Raw genomic sequence first — 25,963 nt, forward strand, 5'->3', positions numbered from 1 at the left:
TCCTGGTCTCAGTCTATGCCCGGTGAGCACACCGCGATTCCGGAGTTCCGTGAGAAGCCTGGTGGCGCGCACCCGGTTCAGGGTCTCAGTCTGCTGTTTCGCGGGTGACGACTGCGAGTCCGCCCGCTCCCCCGTGCAGGTGGCCCGCCAGCCGCCAGCCGCCCCGCGCACGCTCCGGGAGCACCCGGTCTCAGTATGGATCCCGTGAGCACACCGGGATTCCGGTGTTCCGCGAGATGCCTGGTGGCACGAGCTCCCGGCTCACCGGTCTCAGTCCGCGCTCTCGCGGGCGCCGTCCGTGAGTCTGCCCGCTCCCCCGTGCAGGTGGCTGCCGCTTCCCGGCGCGCGAACGTGGCGGCTCCCTCCCTCTTCCATTTATCTTCCCATATCTGTGCGCGGTTTCACGGCTCCCCGCTTCGTACCTCAATACTCAGCGCTGGAGATGTTCATTTGTAGAGATCCAGATGTATCTTCCTGCTTCTCAGGCTGATTCCGTGGTTGTTTAGGCTGGTCTGGTACCTATCCAGCTCGACTCAGGGGACCAGCTGAAAAAGGGGTCCCCTACTCCTCCGCCATCTTAACTCTCTCCCGAATGTATTATTTTCTTAGTTTTATTTTCAGATTGTTTAATGCTAGTGTATAGAAATAAAATTGAATTGTTTAGCTGTAATTTGTGTTTATGTTTTTATCGTTGTATTTTATTTTGTTTCATCACAAGTGCACTCCTTAATCCCCATCACCTGTTTCACCCACCCCCTCAACCTCTCCTCTGGGGACGGTCAGTGTGTTCTGTACTTCAGAGTGTGTTTTTCGGTTTGTTTCTCTCTCTCTTTTTCCCTTTGTTCATTTGTTTTATTTCTTAAATTCCACATATGAGTAAAAGCATATGGTGTCTTTCTCTGACTGACTTATTTCACTTGGCATTATATTTTCATTGTTGCAAATAGCAAGATTTCATCTTTTTGATGGCTGAGTAATATTCCATTGTATATATAGACCACGTCTTCTTTATCCCTTCATCTGTTGGTGGACAGCTGGGCTCGTTCCATAGTTTGGCTACTGTGGACATTGCTGTTATAAACACTGCGGTGCGGGTGCCCCTTCGGATCAGTACATCTGTATCTTTGGGGTAAATACCTAATAGTGCAATTGCTGGGCTATAGGGTGGCTCTATTTTCAGTTTTCGAGGAACCTCCATACTGTTCTCCAGAGTGGCTGCACCAGTTTGTATTCCCACCAACAGTGCACGAGGGTTCCCCTTTCTCTGCATCCTTGCCAACGTCTGTTGTTTCCTGACTCGTGAATTTTAGCCATTCTGACTGGTGTGAGGTGGGATCTCATTGTGATGTGTATTTCCCTGATGTCGAATGAGGTTGAGCAATTTTTCATGTGTCTGTTGACCATCTATGTGTTTTCTGTAGAAGAATGTCTATTCATGTCTTCTGCCCATTTTTAATCAGATTATTCATTTAATTGGATTATTCGTTTCAGGGGTGTTGAATTTTATAAGTTCTTTACGTATTTGGGATTGTAGCCCTTTATTTGCTATGTTGTTTGCAAATATCTTCTCCCATTCGATAGGTTACCTTTTTTTTCATAGTGAAGCTTCTTCTTCCATGTGGCCTCTTCTCTCTCTGTGTCAGTCTTCAGATCCATTTCTGGGGTATTTGGGGTGATTTGAGGTTGTCTAATTGTGTTCATGGTGTGAGGTGTGCCTAGGGTCCTCCTACTCTCCCCCCATCTTCCTGCTCCTAGTAAGTTGACTTTTACTTTTGTGGATGAAGGACCTAAAGTGAGACCGTAAAAATCCTGGAGGAGAACACAGGGAGTAATATCTTTGATATCATGTGTCTCCTGAGACACGGGAAACAAAAACAAACTATTGGGACTTCATCAAAATAAAAAGTTTCTGCACAGTGAAGGAGACGGTCGACAGAAATACAGTTGATTGTTGTGTTTCGATCTTGTGTTCGGTGACCTTGCTGAGCCCCTTTATTAGCTTAGTGTCTTTGTGTGGATAGTTAGGGTTTTCTAAATAAAAAATCGTGCCATCTGCAAATCAAGACAGTTTCATGTCTTCCTTTCCCATCCGGATGTCTTTTATCCTCCCTCCTTGCCTGGTTCCACTGACCGCAGCTCCGTGCAGGGCTCTGAGTGCAAGGGCAGGCATGTTCCCTCGTTCCCCGTCGCAGGGAACGCCTTCCATTGCTCACCTTTGAGGCGTTAACCTAGGGTTTTGTGGGTGCCTTTTATCAAGATGGGGAAGTTCCTTTCTACTCCTGTTTTGTTGAGAATTTTTATCCTGAATGACCATTGGATTTTGTGAAACCCTTGTTCTGCGTTTATTGTGATTGTCCTGTAGCAATTGTTCTTTTTCCTGTCCATTTGATGTATGCCATTAACTGGCTTTCAGGTGGTGAGGCAACCTTCACTCCTGGGGAAATCCCACTTGGTCACAGACTCGTCCTTTGTGTATGTTGCTGATTGGTTTGCCAGTATTTGGTCCAGCACTCCTTCCATCTGTGTTCTTGCGTGGTCTTGCTCTCTAGCTTTCTTATGGGGTCCTTGTCTAGCGTTGGTACCGGCTAATGCCAGCCGCTTAGAGGGAAGTGGGACGTACCCCTACCGCCTCCATTTCTGGACACTTTGTGAAGGCAACATACCACTTCTTCTTCTTTTCTTTTTTCAGATTTTATTTCTAAATAATCTCTACACCCAACATGGGTCTCAAACTTACAACCCTGAGATCAAGAGTCACATGTGCCACCGACTGAGCCAGCCAGGTGTCCCCTTTTCTTCTTTAAATGTCTGTAGAATTCACTCTCCATGCCGTCTGAACTTGGACTTTCTTGTAGGGAGAGATTTTTAATTCTTAATTACATATATTCTTAATTCTTAATTTCATATATATATATAATTCTTATATATATATTTTTTTACTTACTATAGATCTATTCAGATTTTATATTTCTTCTTCAGTCAATTTCAGAAACGCACATCTTTCTAGGAATTGTCTGTTTCATCTGAATTGTCTGATTTACGGGCATGTGCTTGATTTGGGCTCTCCTGTAGTTCTCTTACCTTCTCTGAGGCCAGCCCTGCTGTCTTCCTTTTCATTCCTGAATTTACATGCTTGTGTCCTCTCTTTTTCTCTGTCTAGCTCAGGAGTCAACAGATGACAGCTCACAGGCCAAACCCACTGACAGCCTGTTTTTTATGGTCTCTAAGCTAAAAATGGTCTTTTTTTTTTTTAAGTGTTACAAAAACAAAACAAAACAAGAATAATATTGGCAGAAACCACATATGGCCACAAAGACTAAAATATCTAGTATCTGGCCCTTTATAGAAAAAGTTTGCTGGTTTCCAGTGTAGCCAAAGGTTTGTTAAGTTTCTTGTTGTTTTCAAAGAACCCATCATGGTCTCAACTGATTTTCTCTCGTGTTTTCCTTTTCTCTATTTCTATTTCTGCTCAAATCTTTAGTATTTTCTTCTGTTTACTTTTGGTTTAGTTTGCTCTTTTTCGTTGCTGTTTCCTAAGAAACCTGTCTTTGTTGGCACAGGCGTGGCCGTCGCTGTGTCACGTTTTCACTTCCCTTCGGCTCGGAAAGTATCATGGTTTCTTCTTCCACTCGCTGGCTGTCTACGAGTGCCTTGTTCCTCTCCACGTGTTGGTGGTAGATTTCCACAGTATCCTCCTGTTTTTGATTTCTTAATTTCGTTGTGGTCAGAGAACACACCTTGCGTGATCTCGGTGTTTTAACACTGTGGCCCCTGCTGTGTGACAAACCTGCCCGGGCGGGCTGAACGCTGGTCAGTGGCACGCCCCCCGCCCCCTCGTCTGCGGGAGCCCGTCCAGCGGTCCTATCAGGTGTGTACAGCGAGCGTCAAGTCTCCAGCCCTTGCTCTTGTCCGTTTCTCTCTTCAGGTCTGTGCATTTCTGTTTCTTTCTCCGGTGTTGCAGGCATGCAGGTATACTCACAGCCGTCCTCTTTCTGTTAGGTTGGCCTTCTGTCCACACGTGGCCTCCCTCTGTGTCTCCCGTGGCGTCCTGTTGCCTTAGGGCCGTCATCTTTTGTGGCTTCAGTTTGCGTGGGCATCTTCCATCCTCCCACATTCCGTCGTTCTGTCTTTGAGCCTGAAGTCTGTGTCTCGTGAATAGTGCATGGGTGAATCTTGTTTTGTTTCTGTGTTTGTCTTTTAAAATGCAGTCTGGGGGCGCCTGGGTAGCACAGTCGTTAAGCGTCTGCCTTCGGCTCAGGGCGTGATCCCAGCATTCTGGGATCGAGTCCCACATCGGGCTCCTCCGCTGGGAGCCTGCTTCTTCCTCTCCCATTTCTCTGCTGTGTTCCCTCTCTCTCTGGCTGTCTCTCTGTCACATAAATAAATAAAATCTTTAAAAAAAAATAAAATAAAATAAAATGCAGTCTGACCGTCTTTACTTCTGGTTAAGGATTGAGTTTATTCACATCTGCTGTTTCTCACTTGGCTGTGTGCGCGCCTGCCGTTCCGTTGAGTTTCCATTTCACGCACTCATTCATTCATTTCATTCCTCTGTTCTTCCCCTGCTGCCTCCGCTTTTTTACTGAACAATATTTTCTATGGTCCTACTTAAGATTATTCATTTTTAACTCTTTTGAATTATTTCCTTAATGGCTGCTTCCTGGGAGTCTTACTGTGTATTGTTTTGTATGTCGTACTCACATGCCGGGTTATCCCTGTGTCCAAACACCTCCCTGTGCAGTTTGAGGCCTCGGACGAGACTTCACTCCTTCCAAGGTTCTCCTGCTTCTTCCGGGCACCTGGGAGAGCCGCCACGCTGGGACCACCAGGGCGGTGCACCTCAGACCCCTCTCCCGCTGGGGAGGTCGGGGCTGCGGCCTGAGCAGCACCCGCCCCCTCCCTAGTCACGAGCAGCCTGGGCTCTGACTTCCCTCCTCCCAGAACCAGGGTCAGTGAGGCCTTCAGGGCAAAAGTGGCTTGTGTTTTCTGGGTTCATGCCGTCTTGTGGATCTGGGCCCTGTGCCTGCCAGCGCTTCTCCTTAACTCCGTTACTGTTACAAACTTTTAAACTCTTTGGTAGAGCTCTCGTAGCTGAACAGAGCTGGAGTTTAGTTAGCGTCTCACTTCTGCTGGTGGAATTTGGAGGCACCTGAACTCCGGTCATGACCCTGTCCTGGCACTCAAGCTGTGCAGCAAACCATGAGCAGGAAGCGGACACACAGGAGACTAGCATACGTCAGTCCCTTGACCTCGGGCTTTGGAAGCAGGCTGTCCACCTGTTGGTTGGTCCACTGTCTCCTCCCCTTTTTCAGGGCCCTCCCTTTGCAGTATGGGTCCTGAGCCTGGAAGCCTGACCGTGTAACTTCTGTCTGTCTTCCAGTCTACGTGTCTGAAAACCAAGCATAAGGACACTTCACCAAAAAAAAAAAAAAATCAACTTCTCATTCTGCCATAGAGGGACATCTTCTTGTGGCTGAGGGTGACTTTCCTCTGCAGGCAGCCCATCCCACACGCCGTGTGTCCCAGGCTTTTGTCCGCCTCTAGCTTTTGCCTGATGGTGGTGGTCCCCGAGAGCCCACAGCTATGCTCTCCCTGGACCATTCTCACTCAGAAGCTACTTGACTTGATTCTCTAGGTTTCTTTTAACTACAAAATTCTTTGACTAGATGTACTTTTTTCTGCCCATTATTTTTATGGTCAAAAAAGAAACAGCATTTCATTCTGAATTAATGTTGTATTTATAAAACATCAAAACCTTCACCCTCGGCTGCCAGGAACGTAGTTTCTTAACTGGGTATGACTGTGGGATTCCAGCCAGTCTGGGGATCTTGCACGCTCTCAGGCAAACAAGAGTGGAGGCTTCTGAGCCTGCCCTCCTGTGCTCCGTGGGGTCAGGACTGTAGACCCACCCCTCGGGCTCCTCTCCTGTGCATTTCAAATACCAGCTGACTTCAGTTAAAACCAGCTCCTGGTGTTTGGCACCAGCGGTGAGCCCTGTGGACCTGGACCAGAGCTGCCCCCTTTCCAGGAGGGGTGCTGGCATGAAAGGTGGTGCAGATCACGGTCCCCAGCAGACACACATCTGGGCTTGTTATGAAAATACCACGTGGTTTTCATGTGTAATAAAGACCTTTTCGTCTTCCCATCTTTTCAGCCAGTTTCTCTTCTCTCAGGATGGTCTCGGAGAACAAGGAGCTTCTCTGTGAACCACGGGGCCACTCTGCACTCACATAGTGTGTGTGCCTGTCCTGCTGTTTGGTTTTTAGCTTCAGTGTTTGCTCATTGCATTCCTCCTTGAATTTCTCAGCTTCCATCAGTGAGCGTGTCAGCCGCCCCCGGGACACTCTGCGTGAGCGTGTTACTGCCCCCAGGACACTATGTGGACCTCAGATGTTGATATGCGATGCCCAGGAGCGATTCTGGTTCAGGAGGTGGTGGAAACTTACACTGGAATGTTCTCGAGAGCTGAGAATTTCTGGGCAGTTTTGTTGTTAACATAGATTGGTTTCTTAGTTAATCCCGTGTTCAAATCTTAACCCCGGCATGTAATTGCTGTGAGATCTTTCCAAGCCTTGTTTCCTTTGGCTACAAAACAGGCATAATTCTAGCTCCTCTGTCTCCATCTGTAGAAGATCGTGATAAATATCCAAAAAAAGAATATATGAGTGTTTTGTAAATGGCGGAGTAATTGAAAACACTGTTCAGCCTGGAGTGGACACTTCATTTGTCCTGCAAGTATTTCTGAGGGCCAACCAAATAAAGGACTGGGCTGGCCCACATTCTAGAAAGGCACACGAGGTGCCCCTTCCCCGTGCTGATGAGGTGTGGGGACGGGAGGTCAGCACCCTGGGGCAGATCTCTGGGTGCTCACCAGGGTTCGCTGCCAGCCGTGCTGGTGCACTGTGCTGCGAACCCTTCTTATGTGACCTCTTGTGCCCCCTTACAGCCCCACCTGCCCCTCTGTTCTGCTGCAGCTCCCCAGTTCTCCTGTTTCTCTTTCAATGTTCCCAGCCTGGTCGACCACGCACGCAACAGTAAGTGTGTTCCAGGCTGCAGCCAGGGAGGAATTCGGGGATTGGAAAAGCCTGAAGTTTGCTCAAGGTTTCCTTTTCTGCTCCTGTTCTGACAGTCTTTCACCCTGGGTTCCTTCTATCCATTTTCACACCTGCGCTCCCCACCTGCCTGCTCAGCTGTGTCTGGTGCAGGACCTGCCCTCCATCCCTGTCTCTTCTGCACCTCCTGTGTCCCTCCTCCTCCTCTTCCCCTTCCTCCTCCTCCTCCTCCTCTCCTTCCTCCTCCTCCTACTCTTCCCCTTCCTCCTCCTCCCATCTTCGTCTCCCCCTCCCCTTTCTCCTCTTCCTCCCCTTCTTTCTGTCTTTCCTCCACCTCCTCCTCCTTCTCATCTTCCTCCTCCCCCTCCTGCCCCATCCTCCTCCTCCCCCTCTCCCCTTCTTCCCCTTTCCCCTCCTCCTTCTCCTCCCTCATCTTCCTCCGCCCCCACCCTCCTCCTCCTCTTTCCTTCCTCTTCCTCCCTTCCTCTCCATCTTCCTCCTCCTCCCTCCTCCTCCTCCTTTCCTGCCTTAGCCACAGGCCTCCGCAGTTCCATTTATCATAAGTAATTTGATGAGCACAGTGCTCATGAGGCCACTTGCAGGAATATGAATACAAATACAGGTCTTTTAGTTTATTGCTCAGTTTAAAGATAATATCTTCCCAACGGCAATATTTGTAGTTCTTGTATTGGGTACATTTATACCTTTAAACAAAACACTGAAATGCTTTTTTATTGTGAAATAGAATATACCTAAAGAAGAGTGCAGTAAGCATTCGTGTACTTTGAGGATTGATTAGGAAGCAAACACATGCATGAGCAGCTCCTGGTCAGGAAGTAGCCACATGGCCAGTACCCCAGAGGTGTACTTGCCTCTCCATCCCCTTGCATAGTGACCATTATTCTAACTAAGGGATTGTAATTTTCTTGCTTTTCTCTATAGTTTGCATTGTGTGTGCATTTCTTAAATAATGTGGTTAATTTTGCTTGATTTTGAGTTTTAAGTAAATGGCATAATCTCTGTATCTTCTCTTACCTTGGATCTTTCACTCAGCATGTGTCTGTGAAAGTTATCTGTGTCGGTGTTGCTGCGCCTTAGTTCCACTGGTGACTGGCACTTTCCGTAGTGACTTAGACGATTTATCCATCCTGGCGTCTCCAGATGTTGGCTGGTTCTGTGTTTGAATGTTGCTGCCATGAGCATTTCTGTATGTCTTTGGATGCACACGTGCAGAACTCTTTTCCCCAGCGGGTGAAATCACTGCATCTTAGGGATGTGTCCTCAGACTGCTGGATGATGCCCAGCGCCCTCTGGAGTACACGGGCAGATGGCAGAGTGCACGCCCTTGTGGGGATTGCCAGCATCTCCCCACTGACCAGTGGGGTTCCTGGGCCTACATGTAGCATCTGTGTTGCCTGTTCCCATCTCTTGCCCATTTCAATGTTAGATGTTCTTTTTTTTTTTTCTTTCTTGTTTGTGGGAGTTGCTTTATGTGAGTTTAAACTGTGTTCTTTGCTTCAGGACGACGTGATGATGCCTCAGAGGGTGAGGCTACAACTGGAAGCTGCAGCCCAGCACCCGACAAGTGTGAGTCCTGCATCTGGCCCCGGCGTGTGAGTCCTGTGTCTGGCCCCGGCGTGTGAGTCCTGTGTCTGGCCCCGGCGTGTGAGTCCTGTGTCTGGCCCCGGCGTGTGAGTCCTGTGTCTGGCCCCGGCGTGTGAGTCCTGTGTCTGGCCCCGGCGTGTGAGTCCTGTGTCTGGCCCTGGCGTGTGAGTCCTGTGTCTGGCCCCAGCATGTTGAGGCCTGCGTCTGTCCCTGGCATGTGAGTCCTGCACTTGTCCCCAGTGTGCGTGAGTCCTGCGTCTGTCCCCAGTGTGCATGAGTCCTGCGTCTGTCTCTGAGATGTCATCCCCTTTGTGGAAGCGCCGTTGCTGCTGTCTGTGTTCAGGCTCTTCTGTAGGGTACGACCACCCCATCAGAGCATGAGCAGTGGCCCTGCGTCTCTAGACACTCCCGCTGCTCCTGAGAAGGAAAACGTGCCTCTTATTTTGGGCAGCATGCTTTGCGTCCAAACGGGCACAGAGGGCTTCTTGGTTTAGTTTTTTCCATCAGCATCTCAGAGGCTGTGTGCCTAGGGTGTGGAAACACAGGCTGAGCACTCTCGTGTGTCAGCAGATTGAAGGGTCATCTCATTACCTGGAAAACCTCATACTGTAGCTCTCAACTTCGGACTGGCTCCCCAGTTGGCCCAGTGAGCCAGGCTTCCCCAGGACCGTCTCCCGACAAGGAGGCCCACGTGGACCTGGAGGGCATCGCGGGCCCAGGGTCACTCACCCGCAGGGAGCTCCACGTCTGGAGCAGCCCAGGTGGCTGACCTCCGGAGCCTGGGTCTGACCCCGGCACCCACTGCTCAGACATCTGTCTGAAGTTATAGTGAAAATGTCTGAATTACTGTGATGATCACTGATTTTAGAAAGTGTGAAACAGAAGGGTCTGCAGGACTACTTCAGACAACCACAGTGCCAGCTTTCCAGTGGATGGCCTCTCTGTCGCGTGCACACCAACTCCTGGGGATCTGAATCTGAGCATCAGGTGGGGGCTGAGCTCAGCATTTCTCACATGCTCTGGGTGCCAGAGGGTTCGGGCCATCCCCAGACCGTCCCCGGACTGTCCCCAGGCCATCCCCAGACCGTCCCCCAGACCATTCTCAGACCATCCCCAGACCATCCCCAGGCTATCCCCAGGCCGTCCCCAGACTGTCCCCAGGCTGTCCCCCAGCCCATCCTCAGACTGTCTCCAGACTGTCCCCAGGCCATCCCCCAGACCATCCCCAGACTGTCCCCAGGCTGTCCCCCAGCCCATTCTCAGACTGTCCCCAGACTGTCCCCGGGCATGTGTAGAGCCCATTCCTGGGAAAGGGTGGGGCTCAGCAGGCCACCCTCAGGAAACCTGCACGGTGTGAGGTGCTCAAGGAGGGGAGGCTCAGAAGTGCACAACATGACAATTTCCAAGGAGCTTGAATGACTTTTGTTCATGCAGATGAATTCGTTCTCTCCAATGGCCCTTTGTTTTGGAGCTTTGTATTTAGTGCACTGACTTTCTGCTCCTTTCTCCAGCTGCCCAGCCCCACACACACACGANGCTGTGACTCGGGGTCTTTGGCTGTGGGCACCTAGTCTGCCCTTTGTAAACACATGCACGCGCTCCCCTGCAAGGGGCTCTTGTCCTCAGGGAACGCGAGGCATGTTAGTGTTAAGTTACGTGCTGAAGGTTACTAGTCCCCGAATTGCAACCACACTTATGTTGCTGAAAGTCACACATTTTTAATGTAAACATGTCCTTGAAATATGCCTGTAAGAAAATAAAAAACGGCCCTCAGCTGCATCTTGAGACGCTACTATACTGCTCTTTGGGCTGGAAGCTTCCAGAAGGCAGGCCACGTGGGAGGGTCAGAAATGCCCAGTCGCACTCCGTTGAGAAGCGGCCCCTTGGCTGAGGTCGTGTCATGGGGGCCAGTGTGTGTCCTGGGGTCCTGATGGCAGGGGTCTGATGTCACCATCAGCTGAACCCCTCGAGCCGGTGGGAAGCGGCCCTTACAGCTTCCTTGTGAGTGCTCTCCGCTGGAATGGGACCGGCCACGTTGTCCAGGAAGTCAGCTGGTCACGGGCCTGAGTCACGGCTGCAAAACCCCTTCCCGGCAGCACACAGCTGAGCGTTTGAGGCTCCCAAGTGGGCACAAAACTGACCATGACAGACGGAAGGCAGCACGTGGCCAGCGCTGCCGAGGTCCGAGCCAGAGCCCAGAGCGTGAAGGACGTGGGAGACAGTGCGGCGTCTGAGCGTGTGAACGCCAGGGAACGCGAGGGGCGCCTTCATAGGAGCTGCGGGGCCCACGTGCAGCTCTGTGGCGTTCTCCAGATCCTGACAAGAGGTGGGAGTGGCAAAGCTTAAGAACCACAGATCTGTGCAAATACGTGTATCCGTAGCACTCGGCCAGCACCGAGTCCGGGAGATGCTCATTAGACATCTGCGGTCAGAGACCCTGGACTCTAGCACTTTCCCGCGGGCAGTGGAAGGGTGTCAGAAAGATGGCAACCGGTCAGCAGCTCCTCCCGGGAGCCGCCAGGGGAGGTCGTCCAGTCCTGGGCTGCCCCGGTGCCCTGCAGGGATTCCCACCCTGCCTCCAAAGGGGCTGACAGGAGTTCTCAGCCACATGGCAGGAGAGACCAGATGCACAAACAGTATCGTCGGCCCTGTTTCCTTGTTGGGAAGAGGAAAAAGAATGGAAAGAAGTGCGTCTGGGTGGGCTTCTGTTCACAGTTAATGTCTGCAAGGAAGGTGGAGAGACTGGGGTTTCCAGAAGTTTCTTTCACTGGCTCTGAGCTGTGATGGCGAGATCTCAGACAAGCACCCCAGTTTTCCCCACTATGCGACTGTGCTCCCCGTGACTGACTGCCCGTGCCAGATCTCCTTGCGTGGTCCACTTGGCACGGAGCATGTGACCCCACGAAGCTGCAGCCGGTGCTCGTGCCCTGTGGGCACACAGCGGGGCCTGAGATGCTGCGTCTTTTGGGCAGAGTGATGCTCGTACCACAGGCGTTTAAAATGTGCTGTGCGTTGAACCTTCTGAAGACTTCGTCACCAGGGTTGACAGTTTAGAGAGTGAGAGATGTTCAGATATGTTGTTTTCCATATTGGAAAAAAAACACAATTTGCTTCTTTAATGGAATTGTTCTGGGTGGTTCTTAGTGTTTAGGTGCAAATGGACCGCCAAGTCTAGGGATGCATGAGGGATTTGGGGATGATGCAGACTGTGTCATTCTCTTAATCTTAATTGAGACAACGTTGGTTTGCAGTTTTATAAGTTTTATAAAGTTTTAGGTTAGAGTTTTTCTTGCTAACCTTATAATTAAATTCAGTTGATGTTCTGTTCCCAAGCTCAGGAGAAGCTGCCTACTCGTGCCATACTTTTGTCCCAGCCCTGCAGAGAGACTGGGTGACCCGTGCCGTTGCTCCTGCGTGAAGCCTAGACCGGGGATGTCACAAGTCTTGTTGACCCAGAGCAAAATCAGCAGGGCTGTTGCTGCAGGGCTGGGTTTTTTTGTGGTGTTGTTTTTTTAAATCATGACCTACAAAAATCTTAATTTGCAGTTGCTGGTGGGTTATGTCAATTATGTTGTAGGTTGTTTGGAAAGAATGAAATGAATGCTAAATGTATGCTTGTCCTTAGTCATTATTTTTTAAGGCCATTTACAAGGAAACCATATAATTTTGAAGGAAAGACCCTTGGTGATGCTTCCATAAATTGGGCCATTGCCTATTTACTGCAGAACTTTTGGGGTGTCTGATGTTGGGTGCCACGAGGCAGCTCCCAGCATAACATTTATCCAGCCACTGACTGGACATTGCCGAGTGGAGGTCAGCTCTGGGACAAGCGTTGGGGTGAGTCGGGAGCTGCCGTCCCTGGCCTGGGCCTTCCCTGTGGGGGTCTCGTGCGCAGAGGCGCAGAGGGGGAGAGCTGTGGGTGTGTGGTTTCAGGAAGGCAGGAAGAAGGGGGGGTGCCCCACAGGAGATGTGGGAGCACCTTGCACAGGGGTACGCACCCTACAGCTTTTCCGGCATGGTTGATGGCTCCTCGCTATGGCCTCGGACATCGGGCCCTCGTAGGCTGATGGTGGGACTTCTACGTCCCTGACGTCACTGAGTCTCCAGGGGGCTCGGGAGGGTGCGGCAGTGACCTGGCCTTGCCTATGTCAGCAACAAGCTCGTGAACACCCTGCCTGGTGGGCACCAAGTTGTGGGAAGCTGGACGGGGCTGGCAGTCACCTCCCCTTCCAGGTGAGGGGACCAAGAGGGCCATCGCCTCTGTCCTTCCGGCACAGGTACCTGTGCTCAGCGCGCCCTCACCGCACCCGAGAGGAGCGGCTGCGACCGGCGCCCACAGTAACGGTTCCCTGAGCGACACCCCATCTCAGCAGGGCCAGCTCAGCTGTGTCGGGGGAGCTGTGTGAGCACCTGAAGAGCAAGCACGGTCACTTCGAAGGGGGCAGGAGGGGTTTGCCCCGACCCATGGGTTGAGAGATGGTAGACCCACCGTTGGCATCTGCGTAGCCCATTCAGAGCTCGCGGTGGGCGGCACCCTTGCTTCTCGGTTGGCCTCTCGGGAGCAGGTGCCCCCTGATGCCCAGTGGTGGCTGAGAGGAGGGTTTGCTCAGGCTGGCCCCACGGTCCACCCTCTGCCTCACGGTGCAGGGGACTGGCTGGAGGCCCCTGGTCTGCAGTGCCTGGGTGGTGCCGCAGATGGGGCGAGGGCCTCGGCATCTGCAGCTGGCCCTGGGCGATATCCATGGGGAATGGTGTGCTGCCGGTCAGGGACAGGCCTTCAGACTGATCTGGTGTGTGGGCTTTCAGCAGAACCCACTGATGGGCGGGGAGGTGAGGGAGCGGAGACGGTTGAGAGCTGGAGGCAAGGGAGCTCACCTCCCACAGTCGGGGCTCCACAGGTTAAAACTCACACAGCAGAGCATGCGTTTCTCCACGCCCACTGCAGGTTTGTGTGACCGTCACACGTACGTCTTGTGAGTGTGCCCTCTGCACACCCCCGGCCGCAGCCGGTATTCAGTGCTCCTGAGGAATCGGCCCAGGTGTGTTTGTGGCTCAGCGGGCCCCCAGCCAGGGGTCCGCGTGTCAGCCTCACGGGCCTTAAGTGTGTTCGACTGGCCTGGTTTCCTAGTTGTGAGTGTCGGCAGGAAATTAGAATTGATGTACAAGTTAATTTGGTATTTTTGTGAATAGTCCAGAGATCTTTTACTCTTTCACGCCTGTTGTGCCATGAGTGCAGGGAGTGGGTTCCAGCACCAAGCCCCCCATCTCTAGGCTCCCCACAGCGCGCGTCTCTGGGCGGAGCAGGCTGGGCCACCGTGGGACCCAGTAGCTTGCTGCTTTTCTGACCGCTTTTCTTCACACGCTTCAGGAAGCCATGTCGGCTCTGAGAGGCCTAATATGCTCGGTACGTCCATTAATTCTCTGGGCAAGAACCTTGCCCTTGACTTGCGTGTTGACGACAGTGCCGACTCTTCCAGCTTTGCCATGGTGACGTTTGAGGGTCTTCCTTTCTGAACAGGGCCCATCCCCTCGACGCCTGCCTCACCTCTCTTGGAGACCTGATGCCTGTGGCCAACGGGACCGCCCTGTTTCCAGAAGGCCTCTCGTCTTCCCTCCGTGCTGGTCGTTCTGCCGCGTCCCTGGAAGGTGGCGGCTCCAGCCAGAGGAGGGATGATGAAGTGAGCGCTTCTACCAGACGCTATTTTATCTTCGTTGGAGCGTAGCTGGCGCTCAGGGTTACCTTCGTTTCAGCTGCTCAGCGGAGTCACACGTCTGCGCTGTGCGTGACCCGCATCTGTCCCAACACAACGTTCTCGCCACGCCGCCGGCGCCATCCCTGACGCACACCCTCCATCACCGGAGCCTGTGCCTCCCTCCCCCACCCCCGGCAACCACCAGTTTGTTCTCTTGAAGTCTTTTTTAAAAAAAGGTTTTTGATGACAAGAATTTGGGAGCATAAAATAAGGAAAACAGTTCACCGAAGTGACATTGTTAAAACATTGTTTCCATTCCTGAAAGTGCCCATTTTAAGGCCCGGTTCCATAAAACCCGCGGAGTCCTTAGTGAAGTGTGACCTTGTGACAGCACAAGTCTAGTTCACTGATGAGATCGGTTCCTGTTCCCCTTGTGTCCATCTGGGCCGCAGTCCTCCACGTCGGGAGTGCCCTGAGCCGCTCCGCTGCTCTCCCGCATCTTGGCGCTGTGGGCCTGTGCTGAGGGTTCGCGTTCAGCCTGCGGCTAGCGAAGAGTGAGACATGCCACTTGCCCCAGGGCACCAGTAGAGCGGGGCTCGACCTGGCACCGCCCTCTCCCCACGCCCCCCCCCCCCCCCGGGGCGGCGGGCTATCTGTGAGCTGGCGGTGGTTCTGCCGACCCTTGCGTTTTACTGCCTAATCCTCTGCGTCTTGTTAAGTATCCGTCTCCCGCTTCCTCTGCCCGCCACCTATTGGGTTTTTCGTTTTAAGGTTCCATTTGATCTCTCCGGTGGTCTGCTAGCTCTCCCTCTGTTTTCCCACCTTCTCGTGGCTGGCCGGGCTTTGTAGATGTGTCCTCGGTGCATCCCCTGGCCCGGGCTGTGACGACACGGCAGGCCCCCACCCCGGGCGTGTGTTGTGTGCGCGTGCCGTCGGCCCGCAGAGTCTGCCACCTCACAGAGAGGCTGCACGAGGGACGTCCGCCTTCATGCATCTCTCCGCCACTGCTGCCACTCACCGCCTTTCTGTAAGGGGGAGGAGGGTGTCGCCCCTTCAGACTGGCGGGTTTCGTTCTCCTAACCATCTGCAGCCTGGCCGCCGGTCCCCGAGTCCGTTTGTGACCCACGCAGCTCCAGGATCTGGGCAGCTGGGTGCAGGAGGCACTTCTGGTGTGCTTTGCCTCAGTTTGGCCTCACCTCTTCCTCACCACCCAGCTGCCCGGCGATGGGCTTGAAAAGATGTTTCTAGAGAGCCATCATTTCAGTGGTGTTCCTTGTGATTTTCAGTTTTCAAAATGGCCAGGCGTCTCGCCGATTGGTAACGAACAGAAGCAGCGCCCGTATGGTTGTGCCACTGCACGCAGACCCGGGTGGGCCCCGTGTGGACTGCAGGGAAGCCGTGTGGCCTGGGGCGTGGGGGCCAGCGTGGAGGGGAGGCAGCACAGCCGTGCTCCCCTGCGCTCTGTCCCTTTGACTGAGCAGGCATACGCCTTCTGTTCTCACGTTTCCACAAAGTGTCCACCCTCTTTCCCATTTGCTCAGTGGCCAGGGTGAGGGGCCTGACCCACCTGGGCGCTAAGACCCCCAGCGGGTTCTGTGTTTCCTCCTCTCCAGGTGCGGCCCCTGCAGGGGTGGGTGTGACAGACGTCCAGGAATTTAAAACCAGCACGGGCGCCCCAGGTTCTTTGGGCCACCGTTACCCCTGCCGAGGGCAGGGTCACAGACTGGACAGGCAGAGGGAGGTCCCTCACAGGGGCATTGCGGCCGTGGCCGTGGTGCTCGGGGCAGGCGGCAGTCCCACCCCCGCGTGGGGACACTGCAGTATGTCAGTGGGGAAGTCTGGTTAAATTGGACTAGACCTGCTCTCTTGTTTCCGTTGTCATTGACAGGACTGAGAGCTTGCTGCTCTCAGATTCACCCTCCCGTGCAGAGGCCAGATCAGGGCGGGGCGCGTGCCGGCTGCGCTCCCCAGCAGTGCGCCCAGCCACCCACTGGTGTAATGTGTCAGGCCCTGCAGGGGGAGATCCCGTGGAAAGAGCTGAGAGTAAGCCGAGGCATCCCGGGCTTTACCTCTGCGGGGTGGGAGACACCAGCCTTTCCCAAGCGTCCTCCCCAGGGCGGCCCCAGGACGGCTGAAGTGGGTGAGCTGTGGGAGGCCCCGTGGGCTACTGAAGGCGTGGCCGCAGAGTGTGGGCTCTGCTGGGGGCTGCCCGGCTGCACCCCCGCTGCCTCCTCTCCTGCAGGCTGGCACACGCATGCATACCGTCCTGCGTTCCTGCACGAGTGCGTGCAGACCACACACGCACGCACACCCCAGCTGCGGCCGTCCGCGGGACGGGAGCTTTCGTTTCCGTCCCATCTCACCCTCGGACCAGAGTTTGCCTTGATGCCTGGTGTGTGTGCGGCGCTTTACAGTTTGTACGTGGCCCTGTTTCTTCCTCAGTCCTCCTGGTGTTCCTGGAAATACAGCAGTGACCCTCCTGACCGACTGTGTTCTGGGCCACGTGTGTGACTGTGAACTTCACACTGTGATCGGGCTTTTCCGGGACGTTTAATTAGTGAGAAAGGAATATGATGAAAGCACACAGGGTGCCGGGCCCGGGTCACAGCAGCCTCTGCCCTAGAGCGAGTGTAGAGTGGGGCGAGACCTTGAGAGGACGGGGTGAGTGGTCTGCGCTGGACCCCTGCGTGGGCCGGCCGGCAGGGGTGGCACCGCAGACAACTCTTCAGGAGGGAAAGGTGTCTTGTGGTGTCTGCCCCGTGGCCAGGCCACTATCTTCTCACACAGTTTAAGCCTCACACACAAGTACCTTCCTCCTCGTGTGTGGGCCAGTGCCCCTCACAGTGAGCAGAGGCTCAAAGCAGTGCCTGCCCCGGGAGTTTCCATGTCACGCCATCTCCCACCTGCCGTTTCTCCTTGTGAGAACCCCCCATACCACGTGGCTCTGGCTTTCATCAGAAGCCAGCAAGCCGGAGGGGGGCGCCCTGGGCACTCACCATGGGAGCAGCGTGAACATCTCAGATCTGGGCCTGGGCAGGGGCGCCCTGGGCGGGGGTCCCCGGCCGAGGTGGGGTGTGCCCAGGGCGGGGCCGGCACTCACCGTGGGAGCAGCAGGCCCCCTCTGGATGAGACTGGCACGGGCAGCGGGCGTCTGGTGCCCCCAGTGGCGGCTCAGGGCATGGCATGCTGGGGTGGGGGCCATGGGGCGTGAGCAGTTCAGCCCCTCGGTCAGCCTGTGAGCAGGCCTCTGACCGTGAAGCCAGATGTCTGCCTCCCAGCTCTTGGTCGTTTTCCTGTTTTCTCTCAGAATGCTTTCTGTCCAACAAGTGTCAGTTTGACAAGACTGGAAAGGAAGGGCAGTGGACACCCCTAGGAGTGTGTTCCTCAGGGCGGGCGCCCGGGAGGCTTGACCCCTGGCAGGGCGCTAACCCGGGGCTGCTCTCATCCACAGGCTCACGGAGGGGACCCAGCAGCATGTCACAGTGGCCAAGCGTGCTTTTATCCCAGTCAGAAAACGGGACATTTCACCAAGGAGGAGAGACGGGGGGCAGATAAGCCCATGGAAAGAGGGTCAGCACCGCAAGCCCAGGGAACCCAAGTTAGAGCGGTGGTGGGGCGTCAGCACAGACCTGTCAGAAGGGCCAAAATAGAAAACATGGCCATGCCAGATGCTGGCAAGGGTGCAGAAAAACCGGGTCACTCACTTGGCTGGTGGTAGTGTGAGTGGGTGTAGCCACTCTGGAAGACAGGTGGGCAGCTCTTACAAAAGTGAACGTGAAACCACCGTACGACCCAGGGGCTGCAGTCCTGGACGTCTGCCCCAGAGAGATGAGGCAAATGACACAAAAGCCTGTGCGTGAAGTTCACATGGAGCGCTGAGCTGAGGGTCTGTGCTGGGCAGTATTTTTCAGCCAAACGAGGAAAACGTGCTGTTACGCACAACAGCCTGGACAAGTCTCCGGGCAATTAGAGCGTGGAGAAGAAAGCAGTCGCAGAGAGCTGCAGACTGGATGGCCGTTGACACAACATTCTTGAAAAGACAGATGGGCGGATGCCGGTCAGGGAGGGCTGGGTGTGGCCACAAAGGCGCTATGAGGGGTCCTGAGCTGGGGTGACACCCTTGGTTTCTCAAGATGTTACTACTGGAGAAACCGTGTAAAAGGTACACGCAATCTCTGTGTGTTATTTCTACTGCATGAAAATGTACTGTCTTCTCCCCCAAAAAGTTTAATTAAAAGAACCCAACAACAACAAAATGCAGACCAGCAAAAACTTTCTTAGCTCCTCATTAGCATTCCTGCATTAAATTAATCACGACGCATAAGTGCTGTAGAGAGCAAGACTTAAGATTCAGGGTTTGATCATTGCTGTGTGTTTATTTACTGGAGAGAGAGAGAGAGGGGGCACAGCAGGAGGGCAGGAGAGGGAGAGAAACCACACATCCTGCTTCGGCAGCCCTGGCCACCTCTCCAGCACAGCCCAGAATCTAGGGACAGCATCTGCACTCCGGCTCAAGTGTCTGCGTGCAGCATGTTTGGGTTGTCCAAGATGGCTCGGAGGTGAAGGGTCGCGTCCTACAGAGTCCGCGTGAGGTGTGGAAAGAGGCCGGTCCCCACAGCAGGTATCTGGGCCTGTTGCTGCAGAAGGAGCCGCTCCCGTGGGGGGACACCCAGCAGCACAGGACCTGTACCCCCCACCCAGGTGAGGCTCACAGAGGTCCCGTAAGGGCCGGGACGTGCCTTACAGCCGACCCTGCACTGTGCTCTCTCCGCCTCAGAGGGGTCGGTAAGACCTATATCACCGAATCAGTCTCCTTTTTAAGAAATTATCGGGGCACCTGCGTCGTACTTGGTAAGCCTCTGACTCCTGGTTTTGGCGCAGGTCGTGATCTCTGGGTGATGAGATCGAGTCCCACATCAGGCTCTGCACTCAGCGGGGAGTCTGCTTGAAATTCTTTCTCCCTCTCCCTCTGCTCCTCGTGTCTGCTGAGTCACGGTTCAGAAAGAGTGCTGCTGAGGTAGCCGCATGTTTGACCTTGTGTACGGATCACTGTGATTTGAACGCATCAAGGGGGAGCATTAACCCAGGGTAATGTCACGGGTGCTGCTGGGACTGGCACGTCAGGACCGCGCAGTGTGGGGTCCACTCAGAACCCTGCACTGTGTGGGTGCCCTCCGTCTTCCACTTTCCTCCTGGGAGTTTTCCCCAGCCCGATCGGATGCAGGTGTCTGTTAGTTCCCTGCTGGATGTGCCAGCTTATACCAGGTGGGATGTATGTGGACATGTGTGTGCCCATGTGAGCTCACAGTGACTCTCTCCTGTTAAGTTCTGTTTTGTTGTTTCACAGATTATAGGTTGCCAAGTAAGGAGAGAGCCCCCCGACTCCACTGAGCGATACACACGGTGGATCAACCAGCTAGCGCCGGACCAGCTTCTTACTCAGGTACCCCTGCCCCGTCTGGGAGCCCACCCAGGACGTCCTGAGAGCTGTTAGTCCCTGGTGCCCACCCCCTGGGTCTGGCCTGGGAAGGAGCCAGAGCCAGCAGGCAGGTGCAGAAGGCCTGACTGGAAGCGGGGAAGGGAAGAGGTGTCCAGGAAAGGCTCAGGTTTCCGGCAGGACTGGGGGCTGTCCCCAAGGCAGGCCGCCTCGGAGCTGGCCATCTGAGGGAGGGAGCTGAGATGCGCCTTCTGGGTGTGGCTGGCCCAGAAACCACCTGTGAGGGGCGCGACCTGCACAGGAAGCAGGACGAGGTGCTCTGGTCCCAGCTTCAGGTTTGCCAGGGGCTGGCGTCTGCAGTTTGCTTCTGTAAGTGAACCTGTTTCAGTAGCTTTTAAACTCTGTTCCCCCACGCGCGCGCACACACACACACACACACACACACACACACGGAAAGTGCTTCTGCGTTTGGACTTGTCCCATCTTGAGAAGATGAAGACCCCATGAATGGTCTTCTGTAGACACCAGTGGTTAAAGGCACGGAGAAGCTGGTTTGTTTTCCAGCTCCTCCAAAGCCGAACAGGCGGGAGAACAGCCAGCGTGCGGGCCCCGCGTAGCCTGCACGCTCCCCTCACGGGACACGGGAGCCTTGAGGTGGGAGCTCGCGGACGTTTGCATGGAGGTGCCTGCGGAGGCGGCTCTCGGCCACGGGTCGGGGGCAGGCGGTACGGCTCCTTCCTGCCTGTGCCGGCAGTGGCCAGCAGAATCGCACCGGGTCTGCACTGTCTCTCGTGGCCTCCCAGCTGGAGCAGAGAATGTCCCTCCCCTCCCGTGTGGGGCGCCCCTGCCCTGAGCCTGGCGCTGCAAACAGCCTTCTTCCCTGCAGCTGGTCCAGTTGCCCAGGGCTGCAGTGCGGCTTCGAAATGTCAGACTTCCACGATCCATAGTCTCAGACACTGCGGAGGGTCTGCTTGTGAACATCGTTACATGTGTGGAGAAGCAGCACACGGTCCTCGGCCCCTGCTGCCACGCTTCTCCTGGTCCGTCCCTCCGTAGAGGGGCCGGCCTGTGGGGTTCACGGTTCTACAGACACTTTGTCGGGACACGCACTCGTGTTTCCTTTTTACATTTTTCTTACCCAGGATCACGACTGACTCAATGGAGACCTAGTAAGAGCTTTCATATTCCTAACCGGGGAATTAAAATTTCATGTTCAGTGTGAAAGCTTCTGGCCTCCAGTCGGTCCAGAGGTCCCCCTGATTTGGGGCACCCAGAGGCTCCTTGGACAGGGCCAGGCTCCGCCCGGCACGAGCGAGGGTTTGGAGACACTCAGCTCTGTGAACGTGGGAGCACTGACAGCTGTGTGGAGCCGGACTCCTGCCTGTGTGTGTGGTTCTCTGGTAGAATGTGAGTCACGCAGGGACTATGTAACCACACACTGAGGGTGTAATTCAAATGCAGTGGGCACGTTTTCAGCCAGAAATTCGAGTTCTGAGTCGAGGGCTAACAAGACTTAACTATTGAGCAGCATAGAAATAATTAAGGCAGGGTCCTCTTGAATAGTGTTTTTCTTTATCAGGTTAGGGGAAATTAGAGTCTGAAGTTTTTCAAAATAATCTGAAAGAAGCTGTGTGTTATTTAAGCCACTTGTCAGCTGCCACAGGTACAGAAACCACGACACGTTAGTAAGTGGACAGGCCACCGTGTGAGCTCTGTGTTCGTCCTCTGAGCCGGTCTCGTTTTTGAGGTGGGAAGCAGCATGATGTGGTATTTGGTGCCCACTCTGTGCCTTCAGCGAGGTGCCGTTCCCAAGGGACCTGTATCTCCTGAATCAGGGAGACCAAAGGGGAGGCAAAGCCAGACTCCGCCCGGCCCCCCGCCCCGGGGTTCTGGCAGCAAGGGCTGGAGGGGAGCAGAGGCAGCTGGCCCCTGAGGCTGGAGGTTCAGGCGACACTGCGGGTCAGCAGCAGGCCTGGTGACGAGTGCTGTGTCATGATCCTGCCGGGGCCCCTCCTGGTCCATCACAGCCCAGAGGCCAGTGGCCTCCAGCAGCTGCCTTACCTCAGTTTTGTTCGTAGAATTCAGGGGTTTAAGCATCACATCCAGACTCATTCTTTGACCCACTCATTTGAAGATATCTGGCAACACGAAGTCAGGGTCGCCTTTGGCCAATTTAGAAGACGGTGGGGGGGGCTCTGGGTGACGCTGTTGCTCTCCCGTCCGTGGGCGGACACTTGGTCTTGCTCCTGGTTACCTGCTTTTCCTTTTCCGTGGAAGCAGCTTCGGCAGCAAGACTGTTAGAACTCACCTGCTTGTGTAAAAAGACTAACTTTCACCCTCATCTGCCTCAGTGTGTCTTTCCCTTGAGAGTTTGTCCTTGATAGTGCAATGATTTTATCCAATTCTAACCAGCACTCGGGCACCTAAAAACTTCCGTACTTTGAGACAGAGTAGCCTGTACCGCTTTTCTTCATTTTCTCATTTAAAGGGAGCATCGTAAAGCCTGTCCGCCGTACAGATCCACATAAACTACACTTTCCCCGTGGTAGAGAAGTGGTTCCTTCGCACGTTTCTCTTAGACTACGGAGAGAGGAAACTTTTTATTAATGTCTGTTTCTCTGTTAAACCCAGAAGCCACAGATCTTGGATTTAACATCAAAGTTTATTCTTGTTGCTATGTGGGTGTTAAAATGTCAGAATACTGGAACATTTGTTATCTGTCTAAAGATAGTCTTCCAACAAATTAGAAATAAGGATAATAAACCACAAGAATCTGGAAATGAGTCACACAAAGTCTGCTCTTCTTCTCTGAGAATTCATATCACTTCCTGGTAAGATACCACTAATGAGGTCTGCGAGTTTCATTAAATGCTTCATTCTCTTTTAACTGCAAGGCTTTTCCTTTCTGAATAAAAAACTGAGCTCCTTTCAAGTCTGTAACCCATACTTTTGTCTTTTTCGAGTACCGAAAGCATCTGCAAGGATCCATCTGTAAGCCTGTGTTCGTCCTGCACCTTTCCCTAGGGCAGACCCTGCTCAGGACGAGGTAGCCGGGGGGCACACTGACAGGGGCTAGCGAGAGTTTATTTTTGCAAGGTGCAGTTCCTGTTGGTGGCAAGACAAGGGAAGAGGCAAAAGCAAACCCCCAGGTCCCCAGAACAGCAGCATGGGCCCCCGAGCCTCGCCTGGGAACCCCTTTTTTTTTTTACAAAGTTCTAAGAAACTGGATTATCTGATTTTTCGGTTGCTGACACATCAGAACCACAGGATATAAAATCAAAAGGGAATCAGAGTGAGAGCCAGGAGCTTCTGTGATTTCCTCCCTGTGACAGCACCTCAGCCCCCCACACCCCCTGCGCGCGCTGCCCCCTTACCTGTGTGTGCCCCTCCCCCGTGCGCGCGCTGCCCCCTTACCTGCGTGTGCCCCTCCCCCGTGCGCGCGCTGCCGCGTTACCTGTGTGTGCCCCTCCCCCGTGCGCGCTGCCGCGTTACCTGCGTGTGCCCCTCCCCCGTGCGCGCGCTGCCCCCTTACCTGTGTGCGCACCTCCCTCCGTGCGCGCGCCCCTCCTGTGGTCGTCCCTTACTGGTCCTGGTGGATTTGGAAAGCCGGGCTCCGCGGAGGGAAGGGGGCCTGGGTTGGGGCGAGGACTCCGCATGGATCGCCAGGTGCGCACTTGCGGCTCTGGCATCTCGGGGAGGAAGGGCTCGTCGGCCTGCGTCCGGGTCAGGCTCGGCCATCAGCAGTTGCACCTCCTGGTGCGCGCAACCCGGGCGCCCTCTGCCGGGACCTGTGCCTAAGCTTCGATGATCCGCAGTTTACCTACGGAGCAGGTTAATGTACAAAATAGCCCGGAGGGGTTGTTAGGCCTCGTTTGCTTCCAAGAATTCTAAGTGTGTTGGGGGCTGCCTCTGTAGTTTTCTGTACCTCGTTTAATCGTAGACCCTACGACTGGGGGAGACATGAACGGGAGACACTAGCCTATTCCAGGCATAAGTAATCAAAGAAACAGTTTTGTTTAAATTGAAGCCACAGCTGCATCCTTACCAGTTAGACCAGGGGTGGCACACTGTGGCTCGGGGGCCAGATCTGTTCCGCTGCCTCTTTGTAAGTAAAGTTTTATCGGCACAGAGCCTTGCCCATTTGTTTATGGATGGTCGGGGCTGTTTTTGCACAGGGTGGCGGAGCTGAGGCTGTGGCCGGGAAGCCTGAAATAGTAGTATCTGGCCCTTTAGAGAAAAGGCTTCCTACCCTGAGTTAGGCAGTACCTGGCTGTCACGTCAGCGGCGTTTGTCAGCGTTGTGCGTGCCAGCAAGCCGCCTGGGTGCAGACACTGAGCTCTCAGGTAGACATCCCCACAAGGGGAGCTTGAGGCCTGGCAGGGGCGGAGAGCCGGGCAGGAAGGCAGTGTCGGCTTGTTTTCACCACCTTGGCATCTGGCCCTTATGCGTGTCTTCAAGCAGGAACAACTTCTGAGAGCGTTTTAGATGTGTGCCCTTCTCGTGAGGCATGCTCGCGCTTTCACAAGAAACAGGCCCGGCGGCTTGGGTGGCTGGTTCATTCTGTCTTCCTTCTCTCGCAGTGTGGCGCCCCTGGAGCAGTGGCTCTCGTCTCGCAGAGCCCCAGTCAGCAGGTGAGGTCAGGGTGTGCCTATGGGACGTGCACCTTGGGGGCCCCCGAGAGAGGACAGGGCAGTGGTCACTGCCGGACATGGCTGCCCCCTGCCGTCCTCGCTCTTTGGGTGCTGGCCTTTGGAACCCCTGGGAGCCTGCTGCAGTAATCTGTGACTTGCGTTCAAGTTGCGTGGCAGGGGTGGGTAGAAATATCTCCTACGAAAACTCTTTTTCTCGAAATTTTAAGATTTCATTACCTCTTCCCACCCCTTACTTGGCCTTTAAAGAAAAACAAGTTTACTCAGCAAACCTGTTTCTCTTCTTCACGTGGTTGAATTTAAGGTGTTTTAATGATGTGGCCGGCCAGGTCTTCCTGGGGTCAACAGATAAATGTGGTCACCGGCCATCCTGCTCTCTGGCACGTGACCCCATGGTAAACTGTAGCTGAGGCAAGAGCACGTTAGTCGTTACAGAATTGTAAAAAGGACCATCCCGGTGGAAGAGAAACCCAGGCAGGTGTCTGTTGTGAGTCATTCAGATGATTTTAAGGAGAGAACATGCAGTGAGCCAGCCTCTGCCTTCCTCCAGGGGGAGATAGATCCATCATGGTGAACGTCTTCCCTCCAGAAGAAGGAGAAATGTACCTGTTAGAAGCCCCAGTCCCACGGGTTTGTTGTTCATTCTTGTCCTGGGCCTTCTCGTTAAGAGGCTTTCCTGGGTATCAGCTGTGTGTTGTGGGATGGCCCTTTGCAGTTCAGTGGAGGTAAAGAATGAGCATGGACCGTTTCATGAGGAGTTAGGTGTGTCCGGTCTGGAGAATTGCGGCAGACAGGGCCCTTGAAATAAAGGGGGAGACTCTCCTGGTAGCTTGTTTGCTGTTGCGTGGTCAGACTGCTCAAATCTGGTGGAAAGCCAGCGTCCTGTGTTCTCAAGTATATCTGAGCATTCACTGAGTATGGAACCCAAGGAAAAATGCAGTCTCTCAGATGTGGGCTGCAGGAGACCCCAGAGCCTTTGACAAGTAGGAATGGTTGCTGGAAGCAAGACCAAGGAAGAGCGCAATGAGGCAGTTTGTCCTTTGGATTTTGAAAGTAAATGGCTTGCCCTGACGGGACCAAAAGAAATGTGCTTTCTTGACTCTTTCTGTCCCATTTTTGTTCTTTGTCCCATCGTTCTTTCAGAAGGGGATGAAAGGTTGTGGAAAAGAGCTTGGGTCAGGCTTGCCTGGTGCGGCCCTGAGCCCTGGGCACCCTCTGCGGACACGGGGGCCCTTCCCAGGCTCCTGGCAAGAACAAGACCGTTTCCCTGAGTCCACCTGCTCGCGGCTCCCCACCCCCAGGAGTCCATGTGTCCTGAGTGTGCAGCCCGCAGCCACCCGTGAGCCGCACAGAGCTGTCAGACTGCAGAGACTGGTGCCGTGGCCGAGGCAGGGACTCGCTTTGTCAGCGTCTCCCTTCCCGGCGGCTAGCGGCTGGGTGCCCAGAGTTCACATGAGCTCCGCACAGGGACAGTTCCTGGCTCGGACCGCACTGCTGTGGCATGCTGAATGTTGTTGGGTTTTTTTT

At 54.1% G+C, this 25,963-nt stretch overlaps 1 protein-coding gene and 1 long non-coding RNA gene across 10 annotated transcripts in view; one reads left to right on the forward strand and one right to left on the reverse strand.

The window, feature by feature from the left end:
• B3GNTL1 (UDP-GlcNAc:betaGal beta-1,3-N-acetylglucosaminyltransferase like 1) overlaps positions 1–25,963 on the forward strand; it is a 134,769-nt gene that overhangs the window by 60,310 nt on the left and 48,496 nt on the right. For 7 of the 9 annotated variants that reach the window (XR_005837285.1, XR_005837286.1, XM_040639922.1 and 4 more), the window contains 2 exons: positions 8,574–8,639; positions 19,698–19,793. Coding sequence is in view for 7 of the 9 variants with exons in the window: in XM_040639922.1 (XP_040495856.1) it covers positions 8,574–8,639; positions 19,698–19,793 (162 nt within the window). In the remaining 2 variants the exon portion in view is untranslated. Of the gene's footprint in view, positions 1–8,573; positions 8,666–19,697; positions 19,794–25,963 lie in introns of all 9 variants that reach the window. The other 2 variants (XM_040639918.1, XM_040639919.1) reach the window with 2 other exon arrangements.
• On the reverse strand, positions 21,338–23,428 carry LOC121104939. Its single transcript, XR_005837287.1, has 2 exons — positions 23,320–23,428; positions 21,338–22,098 (listed from the first exon to the last, which is right to left on the reverse strand). It is a non-coding gene; the product is annotated as an uncharacterized LOC121104939 (long non-coding RNA).

Source organism: Ursus maritimus, unplaced genomic scaffold (assembly GCF_017311325.1).
Source record: "Ursus maritimus isolate PB19 unplaced genomic scaffold, ASM1731132v1 scaffold_24, whole genome shotgun sequence".
Taxonomy (NCBI): Eukaryota; Metazoa; Chordata; class Mammalia; order Carnivora; family Ursidae; genus Ursus; species Ursus maritimus.